This window comes from Podarcis liolepis (assembly GCF_965112155.1).
Source record: "Podarcis liolepis genome assembly, chromosome: 12".
In the NCBI taxonomy this organism is placed as follows: Eukaryota; Metazoa; Chordata; class Lepidosauria; order Squamata; family Lacertidae; genus Podarcis; species Podarcis liolepis.
This window is the reverse complement of record NC_139563.1, coordinates 23,957,160-23,971,712: the sequence shown is the minus strand read 5'-3', so window position 1 is coordinate 23,971,712 and position 14,553 is coordinate 23,957,160. Positions and strand designations below refer to the sequence as shown.

Sequence of the window (14,553 nt, the reverse complement as noted above, 5' to 3'; positions counted from 1 at the left end):
ACAACCATCAGATTTTAAATTTTATTTAATTTATTAATTTTGTTAGTCGCTTTATCTTGCCCAAGGCAACCCAAAGAGCCAAACGTTTTAAAAACAAAAAACCAAGGGGGAAAAGAAATACACTAAAAACATCTCGCCCACTTCTAAAAGGCCCAAGATAGTTAAAGGCCAATGGCCTAGGTATGGAGGAAAGTTTTTGTCTGGCAACTAAAGATATATAATGCTGGCACCAGCCAGCCTCCCTGGGGAGAGCATTCCACAAACAGGGAGCCACCACACATGCCATACAATATGCAGAGATGTTTCAAACCATGTCATACTTTTCAATGGAGTCAGTTCAGACAGTCCACTGAGTCATCAACTGCTGAGCAGTCAAACTGTGTACATTCATTGTACAGAATGGCCTTAAGGGATAGTATTTGAAGCATCTCCACTGGAAAGATAAACTCTTCTGGAGCATCTGTTGAGAATTCTTGTACACACAGTCACATGACACATATTTTGAGAGTGTTGAGCATGTGTCACATGCTCTGTCAAATGTATTATTTATCTATTATCCTTGTAATAATACACAAACACACCCACACATACTGATAATTTATATACTTTCCATGGGGGGGGGGAGGAAACCCAAGGTGTTTCATATATAAATAAAATAACACAATATCACCAGCTCAATAAAACAAAATTAAAAAATCAATCACAGTAAACTGGGAATGCTGAGAACCAGTATTAAAGACAGGGAAGTGCCTGGCTAAACAGGTACATTTTCAGTTGTCGTCAGAAATATTCCATAGACAGAGCATGCCTGGATCTCCACGGGGAAATTAGAGAACACAATGGAGCATAGGAATGAAATTAAACTCCTGCACATACTCAGAACCAAGCAGTTTAGAACTTTATAGATTAAAACTAACAATTTGGATTTAAAGGGGCTGCCGCAAAGATGACTAGGAACCAGAACAGACCCTATAACATTTCTGTAAGGTTAAAGTGAATAACCAGCTATTTGTCTTGTTGCCATGTTGTATCACTAAATAACAAGGCTCTCTAACCATCTTGTTTGTTTCTCCTTTCATTTAGCTATTAAAGATTGCTTCAATGGGTCCTTGTTGTGTCCATCGACTAATAGCTGTATTCCATTTTCTCGGCGATGTGATGGCATTGTAGATTGCATTGATTTTGCTCCTGATGAGTCTAGCTGTTCAGGTAGTCTGCCAATTTTTTAGTCAAAATTTCATTCACAATAAACAGGATTTTTCTTTAGCCTACAGAAAACCACTCACATGAGTGGTTGATGAAGCGGGCTGCGTTCCCATGCATGGTGGAGTCCACCACCTCAGAGTCACTGACGTGGAAAATCATGAAGGGTTCACTGCAATGAAATGTTTTTGAATTTATCTTGGAGAAAGCTTATGTGCATTTTGGGTGTGTAACTGTGTTTAGACATATTTGGGAGAGAAAATACATGCTGTACCAAAACAAAACACATTAAAGGCGGTGAAATTGTCTGAGATTAGAGTTGCCAGGTTGCAACTCATAAACTCCCCTGTACCACAAAGCAGCTATGGTTTCTCTCTCCCATGATTTCCAGTGCCTTTCTTCTCTCCATCTCCTTTGTTTGCTGTAGCAAGCTACATAGTAGGTACAAGAAAAACAAGGAAGGAGGAGTGATCAAAGAAAGAGGGATATTTTTTTAAAGCCTGTAGCTTCTTTAATCTACCAGTTCAGTGCTAGAGTCAAAGTATGGGAGAGTCTTTGGTTTGCAAGCTGACAACCCTAATGAGTAATGTTAAATGGGCATAGATATTTGAAACTTAAAATAGAAAACAGGGTCAGCATCAGAGGTCAGCATCACTGGGCACCTGGCAAGGCCTATGCTGCACCTACTTGGCCTTGTTGCTGTTCCTCTTGCCAGTGCCACCTATTCGTCATTTCTCACTGGCGCAGAAAAAGAGCAGCAGCAAACCATGGTAGTGAGCAGGAGAAACAGTGGCCACTGCCACTGCTGGCTCACTCGCTCCCCATTTCTTCATGGACCATTGTGTGTATTGGGTCCAGAAGCAGAAATAAGCACTTGCAGGAAGGGCAAGGGGGTGGGGGGAGTTCCACTGAGGGACTTTTGCCCAGGGACCTCTCAAAACCCAGAGCTAGCACCGATAGAAAAGTAGGATTTGCCTCAGTAAACCAGTCAATATCACCTTCTACATTGTATAGTAGAGTTCTGTGTCTAAAACTGAATAGGCTTCTTATGGTAACATAGAAATATTAGGTGTGATCCAGCCATTTAGTACTGTTGAAGTCAGCTGGACCATTCCCTTTATAAATGAAGAAAGGCATGTGTTTAATTGTCCCATTGAAATAAATGGGGCTTGACTTTGACAATACAGCACATTTAGTACTACTGTATGTATGTATTGAAATATATAAGCTAAGTTACATAGGCAAAACAGGGTGTGGTTGTGGATTTGGGGTGTGTGTGGATTTTTTTAAAGTATAAAATATAAACTTACCTCAGGCAGTTATGGAATATTATCCTTTAGATGGCAAATCTTCCAATTGTATATTGTCTAATGAATATGTCCAACGTTTACATATGTCAATAACTCTTGTCATACTTAAATAATTTTTGTAACTTATTTTCTCACCCTCCAGATTGTCCCGAGGCATATTGCAAAAATGGAGGAACATGCAGTAAGGAACCTATTCCCATCTGCCAGTAAGTTTTGCTTCTGTTTTCTTTTTCAGTACATTTATTTCAAGGTCGATGGGATTGGCCAGCCATCCCTCTCCTTGCTGATGAAATTATGTCCAATGTTCCAAGGCTCTGTTTTCCTTCCTTCAGAACAATATTCATGCTGTCATACTGCCTTAGTCCTAGGCAGTTATGAAAAGGATGTTATGGTACAGTATGTTTGGGGGGAAAGTAAGAGGCAGGCAGGAGTGGTGCCAAAGGAGGCACAACACTTCTGGGGTCAGTAGTTTCCTTGTCCAGGGCTCAAAAAAAACTCCAGGCCCTAAGGGATTTATTTTACTTCTTTCAGAGAGAATAGACCCAGTGTTCTGCAGCTGTGAAAAAGATGGATTCCATGCTAGGGATCATTAAGAAAGGAACTGAAAATAAAGCTGTCAATATCATAATGCCATTTTACAAATCTATGGTGTGACTGCATGTGGAATACTGTTTGCATTTCCTGTTGCTTCACCTCAAAAAGGATTCTGTAGAGCTGGAAAATGGTCAGAAAGGGCAGGCAAAATAATCAAGGGGATGGAGCAATGCCCTGTACAGAAAGGCTGCAACTTTGGGGGCTTCTTAGTTCAGAGAATAGGCAAGTAGAAGGAGACATATTAGAGGTATATAAAATTATGCCTGGGTATGGACAAAGGACGTGGGTGGCGCTGTGGGTTAAACCACAGAGCCTAGGACTTGCTGATCAGAAGGTCGGCAGTTCGAATCCCTGCGATGGGGTGAGCTCCCATTGCTCAGTCCCTGCTCCTTCCAACCTAGCAGTTCGAAAGCACATCAAAGTGCAAGTAGATAAATAGGTACCGCTCTGGTGGGAAGGTAAACGGCGTTTCCGTGTGCTGCTCTTGTTTGCCAGAAGCGGCTTAGTCATGCTGGCCACATGACCTGGAAGCTGTACGCCGGCTCCCTCGGCCAATAAAGCGAGATGAGCGCTACAACCCCAGAGTCAGTCACGACTAGACCTAATGGTCAGGGGTCCCTTTACCTTTACCTATGGACAAAGTAGATCGAGAAAAGCCCCCCTTTCTTTAGGAGGCAGTATGCCTCTGAATTCCAGTTCATAGAATCATAGAATTGTAGTATTGGAAGGGACCCAACATGTAGTCTCCCACCCAATTTGAAACCATACTGGAACCTGCTTATCTTTGCAAATGTGCTTGCAGTTTTATTGCTGCACCGTTGGGAACCATAAGAGGGGGAAATGCTCTTGTGCTCCGGTCCTGCTTTCAGGCTTCCCATAGATGTCTACTTGGTCACCATGAGAACAAGATGCTGGACTAGGAGGGACGTTCAGCCTGATCCAGCAGGATCAGCAAAAAGCTATAGCAAAAAGCCTGATCCCTTTTCCCAGCCATGTTTTTGGCCTTGGATGAGTCATAGGACAGAGCATTCTCGCCCTGATTTTAACAAGTGGGCAGGCTGATATGGGAAGAGGTGATCTCTTGGGACCTACTGTTTGCCATTCAAAGCAGAAATGATCAAGTGCAAAATGCTGCACTGGTGCAGAGATTTGACACAAGGCAACAGTGTTGGTGCAAGTGCAAGTCAGATGTGGCAGAGATGAGAGAAATGAAATGTCACCTTTGCCTCCATATGTTGTTGAACTCTAACTCTCACAAGCCTCAGGGATGATGGGAGTTGTAGTCTGAAGGGCCCACATCCTTGTTCTAATCAGATAGTATGCTATAGTATAAAATGTATGTGAGCAAATATTTTCAGTGATCTGTTGTGTAGAAAAAAGTTCTAATTAATATTAATGCCATATGTTTAAATGGTAGGAACTTTTGTTTAGAAAATATTTGAAGAACAAATGGGAAATGGTTTAACTGAAGGATTAAAATGGTACTTTGTCTTCATGTTACTCATCAGAAATTCAAATTGCCTTGATTTAATGAGTCCACCCTGTTTGAGTTTCAAGTTAGGGAATTAAGAGCAGATGGAAGATCTGGAAAGGCAGCCAGTACTTATGTGTGACTTTTTGAGGGTGGTGCATAATTATAAACGTTTTATGAAGGCAACCATGTGAGGATCCGTAATACTTTTCCTTTTCTCCTGCTACCACTTCCAAAATTAGGCCAGCATGAATGCCATTCAAAGTTGAATTTTCTTGGCTTGATTACAAACTTGAATGAGGTTAAAATGTCAATTCACAAGAATACATGAGGAGAAAGCCAGCACAAATATTGATGGGAAATGTGTTTCTAACTTCAGTGCCAGATATTTTGTGCAGAAGCAGATCTATAATTTATTATTTCTTATTGCTTTTTACATTCAGAAACTCTACATGGATGCAAGATGTTTATTTACTACTTAGGTATTCATCAGTTTCTACGGTTGTGTCTCACCTGAAATCCTAATACCACACTTAATATTATAACCGTATTTACAGGGGAAAGTGTCTGGTACAGACAGCAGCTATTTTGCATGGGTGTTCCATTCCTGGCCCCCAAACACATCTGTGGATCGTGCATAAGCCTGCTATGCCCCGTTATGCTGTGTTACACCCCTGCCACCATTTTGCCATGTTCCGCCCTCATTCCTCCCTTTTCCAGGTCCAAAAGGACACGCGTGTTGGCAGTTGCATGTCAGTTTGACATGCCTAAAATGGTTGCCACCTGTGTAGGTACCACTGTGGCAGGAAGGTAAACGGCGTTTCTGTGTGCTCTGGCTTCCGACACGGTGTTCCGTTGCACCAGAAGCGTTTTCGTATGCTGGCCACATCACCTGGAAAGCTGTATGTGGACAAATGCCAGCTCCCTCGACCTGAAAGCGAGATGAGTGCTACAACCCCATAGTCGCCTTTGACTGGACTTAACCATCCAGGGGTCCTACCTATATATAAGTAAATTATAAGGAAAAATTTAAACTGTTCATACTCAATATTTTCCTTTAATCTTGTTTTAATAAATAATTTCCCTGTATTTTTAAATCTTTTAAAAGAATGTCTCCCTATAGCTTTTAGGTTATTGGAAAAAAATCAGTTGAGCATTTGTTTAAATTAAATTACCTTGTTGCTGATGCAGAGTGATTTCCCCCCAATACTCCATGGGCCATTGAGCCATGCTGGGGAGCATGTTGCCTCACCACTCCTGGAAATGGGAGGGGGGTACCCAAGGGACATAAGGACCTCAGTCTAACCTACTTCACAGGGTCATTGTGGGTGGGGAAACAAAATTTCCTTTTACACTTTGAGGCCTTTGGAGTTTGGAGGGTAGAAGTGGGATGGATGGACTGAGAAAAATAGATACTTTCACAAACGACCCTGCACAGACAAATACCCAACACAGATTATACACCTCTAGGAATTAAATAATGTGAGAAGCGGTCCTTGCAGAACTATGTACCTGTCACCTTGGTCAATTTGTTAATCCCAGTGAAATCAGTAGGATGTACTTCTAATAATGTCTTCAGTATCAGGGCATTAGACTGTGATGCAATAAAATCGCACTCAGTTGTAGATATGTGCCATAACTTTTAACAGGTGGGATGAGACACCCCTGATGTTAAATATCAGTGCCATTTATTTTATGGGGCACTAAAGTAGGGTGAATACTAAGCAGCAACTACCCGTGAAATACATTTTTAGCAGTCATTCCATATAATCACAATTTTCAAAAATGCACAGAAGGTTCATTGAATGAATGCAAATAATGATTAAACTTTGAGAAGGCAGCAGTCTTCTCTCAGACCTATGACTAACAGAAAAGCAGGCTACATTTCTTGAGTAAATTTTGAGCTTTGAACATATTTACTCAAATCTGCTTATTTGAGTGGATTTTTAAAGAAAATTTAATTGGTAGTGGAAAAAGTCAATAACGGTTTCTAAAACGTGATCCTTCTCATGAATACTCCTGCCATTAGAGCTTTGAAGTTTCGAATTGGGTTGCTTCATCCTCCTATCGTATTTATTTATGTTCCCATTCCTAGCTCATCCCATTCCTAGGTCTTAGAGGCTGTTTGCAAATGCGAAATATGTTTCTCAACATCTAGTGTCCTAAGGTAAAGAGTGTAACAATTCATTCAAAATAATCCAACTCCATTTTCTTCCTAAACTCCATCTTTTTCTGAGCCAACAACAATTCAAGGTCATGTTTTTCTGTAACTTTAGAAAAGAGGAAATAGCTTTGTGTTGAATAGTGCCGTAGGAGCGGGACTGTTATTGCTTTGAAGATCTCTCAGATGACCGCTCTCTTCGGGGTGGCATTTTTTCTGGAAGGCCAGTGACCAGATTTAGCCTATCAGTCATCCCAGAGCCAGCACTGTGACCCAGATAGTTACCACCTTCCAGCACGGTTGATAGCTGGGTCATTTCCTCTCTACAAAGAAGTACAAAACTTTTTTTCTGAAGTAGTTTCAAAGTCAAGCCCAGCCACTGATGAAAGCGATATGCATCTTTTCTTAAAGGATTTTTGAAGCTGGGAGAGGCGTTCACCCCTGCTCAGAGAGTAACCATAGCAGCACGTTCTAAATATTTCCTTAGGCACTCTTGCTTGTATTTTATCAGCCCTGTCGGATTATGCGGTATCAGAGCCGGAGATATTTTTAGCATCTGATCCAAATAATTGAATTCTTAATGCAAAAGTAGTGCAAGCCTGTTCGACAAGGAAAGGAAATCATTAGAGAACAGGGAAAGTGAGAGTGATTCGAAAGCCTTGGAAGATGACTGAGGGAGAATTCATCTTGCAGGGCTGAGGTTTGCAAATCCCTTTACAGGACTCTGGGGTAGGCTGCATCAGTACTTGGGATGCTGAAAGCACACTGCAGGTTGTCTGATAAATGCCCAGCATTTTCGCTTGGATTCCCACAATTTTAAGTTGTATCCAATGAGGCAAGAACACAGGCCTGTTTATAAGGCAGGATGCTTCTCCTGAAAGAAGGCAGATGACTGCAAACAGTGAGAAGAACCAGGATGAGGACCTTTACATCCAAAGTGGTCATTAGATCTTGCAAAAGTTCTTCTCCCATGATGATTTACATCCTCTCTCAATACAATTAAGGTTTGGGTCAATGAGGCTTAGGAAGAAAATAGATCTTCACAGGGCACAGATTGCTCTTAGGAGTATTGGCTTTATTGCAAAGCTTAACCAACGTTCTAGGAAAAATTGTTTTCTTTGAAAGAAAAATTACAGAAGATGCGGAAGGAGAAGGCTGGTTGATTATTCAATATTATTTCTTCTGTGCAATTACAGGAGATTGTGGAAGAAGGTTTTTTAAAAATACTCGGAATCATGCAATGGGGGTAAAAAAGTCAAAGATAGTTTTCATTTTGCATGCAAGGGAGAGAAAAAAATCCCAAACAGTTTTTTTTAATGCATTTGGGACTAATATTAAAAATGGCAATCAGACAAGAGATCAGTTGCAGAGAATATTAATTTTAAAGAAGTTTTCCTTATGTTTTGACCTAATGTTTGTTTTTCAGCCAGTTTTCTATCCAACATGTGTGCCAATAGGAACACAGGAACTGTTGAATATTATCAAAATAAGCCCATGAACAATGAAATCTTCTGTAATAGCTGGATGGTTCTTGTTGATTTTAATGGATGCTAATACAGCCATGCCAGTACGCTACAGCAGCTCAGCCAAAAAAGGTCAAGTGCAGAACCACCGGGCTGTCCGCTGCTGAGTTCAGGGTTGAGCTTACCTTCTCATTGCAAGGTGGCCATGAATGGTGTGGTTTCCCCCCCTCTTTCCATTAACTGTTTCTCAAGTGCTCTGCCTCCTTCCTCACACTTCCTGAACCAAAAGCCTCATAGGTGGAGTTACCCCACAACTTATCCCCTAGGCTTTAACTGAAGCATGAGAACCCACTAAGGCTGGCTACTGAGCACCTGAGATCAATGCACTCACTGATTGTGTTTTTAGGGAAAATTCTTCCTTTTTTACCTTAAAAAACCACACATTCCTGTGTTCATTCTGCGGGACTTGACATCTTTCCACAAGGCCTGCAAGAAAGAGCTGTTCCACCAGGCCTTTGGCCAGGGCACAGCCTGACTCCGTCCTCTGGCAATCTTCACAGAACTCTAGCCCAATGGTTGCCATCAATTTGATTTGAATTAATTTTATAATGAAATGATTTTAGAATGTTGTATTATTTTATTGTTGTTAGCCGCCCTGAGCCCGGCTTCGGCTGAGGAGGTCGGGATATAAATAAAAAAATATTTATTATTATTATTATTATTAATTTCTTTGAATGTAAAAAGACTTTACTTTTAAGAAATAACAATGAACAGCTGTTGGGAGCATGGTAGACAATCTCCCCAGCTTCTTACGCTTACAAGCCCCACTGAAGTGCCCTTGGGTTCTCTAGAAGCATGGGGAGCTAGGAAGGATAGAGACTTACAGAAGGTGATTTATAGAATTAAAGAAGGGGTGTTTCCAAGAATCCACAGCCACATCAAAGTAAGGTAAGCACACCCAAAACTCTGAGTGTGCTATGAGAATTTCAATGAAATTTTCTCTCCCCTTTTGTAATTTTTGAATACCATTTCTTATTAATTGATGGAGAATATCAATCAATCAAACCTTTATTGCATTAGCATACAGCCATAGCAAAATAAGACAAAAATGCTAGAGACAAGCAACCAAACAAAATTCAAAGCGATATTACTGGCGTAATGACATTTAAATTACCCTAAGACAATAATGTAAAGATTTAGTTGCCAGCGCCAAGAATCTAAAATGCGGATGTATATAAAGCATAAAATGGCCCCAAAATAGGCTCGGCACATTGGGTTTAAAAAGTAATAAAAAGAATTAAAACAGGTCCAGGTCTAGGATACACTACCCAGTCAGAGTAGCCCTGAGTTTCAGAGCCTGCATTATGAAGATTGCCACCCCACGTGAAATTTGGGGATTTGCGTCCACAAGAAGCGATTTCAAACAGTCTTCCTTAGATGTAATGGTGGACGGGATCAAGAGGAGGAGCTTAGATCTTATTGGCTCATAAATAGGGCAGTAGAAAAAGAAATGTATGAAGTCCTCTACTTCATTAATTGTGCATGGACATAAACGCTGAGTAATAGGGGTCTTAGAGTAAATCCCCTGCAGGAAGGCCGTGGGTATAGAATGGAAATGGGCCATAGTGAACGCTCTTCTCAAATTGGGCTCCGTAGTGGACTGTGCCCGGTCCATGGCCTCGTCTCTTGTAAGAATCCAGGCCCGGATTTTATGTTGGTCCCAAGATGACAGCGTGTCGAGATCTGGGAGGGAGTAGCGTGCAGTAATAGTCTCCATGGCCTTGGACCATTTGTTGGTATGAGAACAAGTTAAAAAAGGCTTGCCTAGCTAGTAGGGAACCTGGGGGCATTGATTAATTTACAGTAAAAACTAATGATTCTAATGTGGGATCTCGCAACAATGGAGGGGAGGCCCAGTTCTGTTCTTAACTGTGCAGCAACCGAGCCCTTGGGGAGACCCAGTAACTTTCGTGCAAAAGTGTTTTGTAGAATCTCGAGCCGTTGTAGTGTTTTGATGGAGAATATTAAACACACACACACACACACACACACACACAGAGAGAGAGAGAGAGAGAGAGAGAGATGATGGAGGAGGAGGAGGAGGAGGAGGAGGAGGAGGAGGAGGAGGAGAAGAAGAAGAAGAAGAAGAAGAAGAAGAAGAAGAAGAAGAAATGACTCATTTTCATTGATGCAACCTCCATATGAAACAAAATCTGTGGAGGTCGCACATATGGTGCAGATCAGTGAAATTTGCCCACTGAGTGCTACGTAGGAAAAGTTGGGTACACTCTAATCTCATTGTAATCAATGGCTCTCATGCTGTTTAATGTGCTTCAGAACCTACTAGGTTTCATGGGACTTAAGCTTGCTTACCTTATCTTGATTATTCCTAGTGGTTGGAGGTTTGTTGTAGTGATTATATTTGATAGACAGCATTAAAGGCTTTCTGTGGACTCCAGAGTATTTAGCTTTCTGATATGGCTGTGTAATATTCCAAAACGTGATTTCCACCAAATCTATACCTGTACAGATTCTAGAAAATCTCATATTTATTTGTTTTTAAGTGAAGTTTAGGGTTGTTGAGCCCAAACTACTTAGCTGGGTTTTCACATAGAACAAATGCAAGTCTGTGAGTTGAGTAACTTTATGGAAAACAAGCAAATCCCCAAATGTTTGTCTTTTATGCCATTAATACAAAATACAGTCCTACAGTACTAAAGCTTTCCTTGGTGCTCAGTTTGATTGGCTGCAGCCATATCTTTGAGAAAGTCACTTGCTGTTGGGGGGGGGGGAGAGCAAGGATTTGCACGGAGAGCAAAATGTATTATCATCTGCTCTGTGCTTTAGGGCCCAGTGTCCTGACCTCTGACCAGCCTGTCTGCCCCTATTAGACTCCCTGTTGGTTCAAGAGCTGCAGGCTTCCTTGTGCTCCTCTGATCCTTTTTTTACCATTCTTCCTGCTCAACCAGCATGAGCTCAGATATCTGAGAAATAAACTCTTTATGCCGTTGCTAGGTGGCCAAGGAACTGCCTAACACATGCAAAATCTAGCAAATTAAGTAAAACTTCTTGAACTTTCCCTGCCAGATTATAGTGTTGACAGACTGGTACTGCTCCTTGAATTTTAATTTTTCACACACACCTTTTCTCATTACTTAGTTGTTCTTTTTTTGTTTTATGTTTGCCATTGTGCTAATTGGCTACCAGTCTACATTTCTTCTAGAAAAGTTGTTGCTATCTATGTATTCTTCCCACACAGAGTTTTCTTATATATGAATTCATCACTCATATTTGTTCCATGTTTGTTTGTTTGTTTGTTTGTTTGTTATTTATACCCTAGGCTGAGAGAAATGTATACACAGAATAGTCTACAGATCACATTTTGCTGCTAGGGATTTTTGTTACAAATGTAAATATATATTTGCTGTGTAACAGCAGAGAAATTATGCACCGAGTGGCTGATCACTACATTTGTTCACTGCTAACTTGTTCTTATTGTCAAACCAAAGCAGCAGTGGAATTCTAACTTTGTTTTTAGTAATTACCCAAACTGAATTGCTGTTAAAATTATTTTGTAATGTTCACCTCCTCCCAGCCCTGGACAAACTGTATAATCTTGGCAAGCATCCATCCTTAGACACCCCTTCAAGATAAAGTTTGAAAAATGTGCCAAATTGCAAAATTCAATCAAGATTCATAGTAAGCAATGTAAATATCAGGATGCATACACAGGATTACAGAAAGTTCCTTGTTGAACATAGTGTTATAATTTGCCTTGTTGAACATAGTGTTATAATTTGCCTTGCTGCTCTAGTTCTCTGCTGGCAACTTATAATATAGCAAGAGGTGCAATGTCAGGCAAACCTCCAATGTCAGGCAATACTAAAGGGATGATAATCATCCCTGACAAGAAAAATCATATACTGCAGTGGCTGTTGATGATCTTTCCATTAGAAGTATTTAAATGCTGGGTCATTAACCTGACACATTACTGAATTTTTAAAGCACTTTTGAGTGAAAGTATCTCTAGCTAAAATCTGTTCAGACATTGTGGATATACATCTGTATTGCCATTACTATATTTCTTTCTTAATTATCAACTTTTTAAAATGTGAATCAGTTTAATACACCTATTTGAAGTTGGAAACTTGGGTGGGCACAGATATGACTAGGAACCATTGGCGATTACACAAATCCATGGAGTCCGTCAATGGCTAGTAATCATACAGGAATGCAGGAAGCTGCCTTATTTCAAGTCAGATCGGGGCTGGGTCTAGACACATCAAAGAAGCGTTTCAGTTAAACACATTGTAAACTTTGTATGAGAAATCGGGTTGGGAAAAACAGTAAAGCGCCATCTGGTGCCACAGTATTATAATGCATATACAACACATATAAAGCGCTTTTTCTTTGCCAATGTAGCTGAGTCCTAGGACTGGTTAATCTAGCTCAGCATTGTCTACCCTGACTTGCAGTAGCTCTCCAAGATTTCAGATGGGTTTCCCCCAGTCCTACCTTGAGATGCTGGAGAATGAATCTGGGCCCTTCTGCATGCAAAGCATGTGTTCTGCTTCCAAGCCACAGCCCTTGCTCCAATCATGATGACCATCAGCAGTCTAATGGCTAAGAAGTATTATGTCACTGAATGTTACAGAGTACTTCTTACTGTCCTGGTTGTGGTCATTCCTAGTGGTTGGATGCTATGGGCCACAATTGTGTTCATTCATCATTCAAGAGAGGCAAGCACACTCTCTACCTTATTAGATATTGTACATGACCATATAGTAGAGATCTTGTGTGGTAAAACAGACATTAAAGTGTAGTTCCCTGTGTTGTTCCTCCACCCCATTTTTTAAAAGTCTAAAAAAAGTCAAAAGAAATCTAATGAGACTTCAAATCTGAATGTAAGAATGGTGTAGAGGCAGAGGGAGGAAAAGCTGCTTAACCCTTTCCCCCATTGGTGATACCCATACAGTATTTAAGCATTCCGTTACATCATGAATCCATGGGCTAACTCTAACCCCTAGACATTGACAGTGTGCTAGCCACACACACTAGGCCAATCCTTGATGAGCATTAGAGGCCTTTATGTAAGTGCATCTTGCTCCATCCATGGGGTCATACATGCACACATATGTACTCATGTTGCCTCTCTTCAGACTGACACCAATTACACATTGACTGGGAAGATACAGCTATCATGTGCATCAGCATCTATAGGTCAAGGCTAGCCTCTGCAATCTCAGTAGTCTTTCCACACATTTGTTACCCACTGAGTTTATTTTTTTGGAATCCCTAAACTGGTTTTCTTCCAGAGGAGAAGCAGCTTGGAACATGATTTTGAGTAGAAAAGTGGCCTGAGGACAAGAAGATAGGAATTTCCCCTGCTTATCATTCCTCCATTTAAATTTGCAGCTTCCTGGGGCTGGTTTTTTGGGTGTGGGTGGCTGGCAGGCTTGTGCATCGTTTGGCCCTTTATGAAAAAGACATCTTCCTATGCCCACTAGGCCATAGGACCAGTATAAGAAATACATTTGTGACACTGTTTCACAATCCAAAACCACTGGCATTTTGGCTTTAACATTAGTGGTTTGTGAACTGCGCACAACATAGTACAAATTCTTTATGTCTCACCAATGGACATGGAATGTAAATAACTGACATTGCAGCTTGCCTAAACGTAATCCATATTGTACTAACACACACCACACAGTTAATGCTTTTAGAATGTATCTTACATTTCTCTTCAGATTGTTCAGTTGACAAGAAGGGGAAGTGCTTGTTTAAAAAAAAACACCTCTCACTGGTCTAAGCTCTGTCTGTCTCTCTCTCACACCCCCACCCCCACCCCCACCAAAATATAACCATACAAGGAAAGGGTAGAGTAAAGGTTGTTGGATTAAGAACTGCCCTATTCCATCTACATTTACTTTGGGGGCTGCTGACTAGGAAATGTCACAAGAAAATACAATGTATGCTTAAGTTTTGTGTGTTTAGTTAAGCCATAGTTTTAAGAGCTAGGGAGCTGCTTGCTTCTGCCAAAAAAACCCCACCTAAAAGTAAGCACATCTGCTCTAACTTTAAATGGGGGTGCAAGTTCTGCTTTCCTAATCACAAGATATATGACATACCTGTGGTCTCCATGGATTAGTTCCTGGTTCCTAAGCGCTTCAATTCCAGTGAAGTCACCGCCTACAATGCATTGTCTGGGCAAGCCAAGCTTTTGGCAGCCGACTCCTGAAAGAAGGCTGAAGCCCAAACCATAAGAGCCATGTCATCAAACAGTTCAACTTCCTTTTTGCTGTGTGGGTGACCAGAGAAACAGCAATGGGGCTTTTTTGATTGAAACCT

General features: G+C 40.9%; 1 protein-coding gene across 1 annotated transcript in view; it reads left to right on the top strand.

The window, feature by feature from the left end:
• Positions 1-14,553, top strand: part of MALRD1 (MAM and LDL receptor class A domain containing 1) — a 226,792-nt gene that overhangs the window by 178,930 nt on the left and 33,309 nt on the right. The window contains exons 36-37 of the mRNA XM_083467342.1: positions 1,084-1,209; positions 2,656-2,719. Of these exons, the coding sequence (XP_083323468.1) occupies positions 1,084-1,209; positions 2,656-2,719 (190 nt within the window). The remainder of the gene's footprint in view (positions 1-1,083; positions 1,210-2,655; positions 2,720-14,553) is intronic.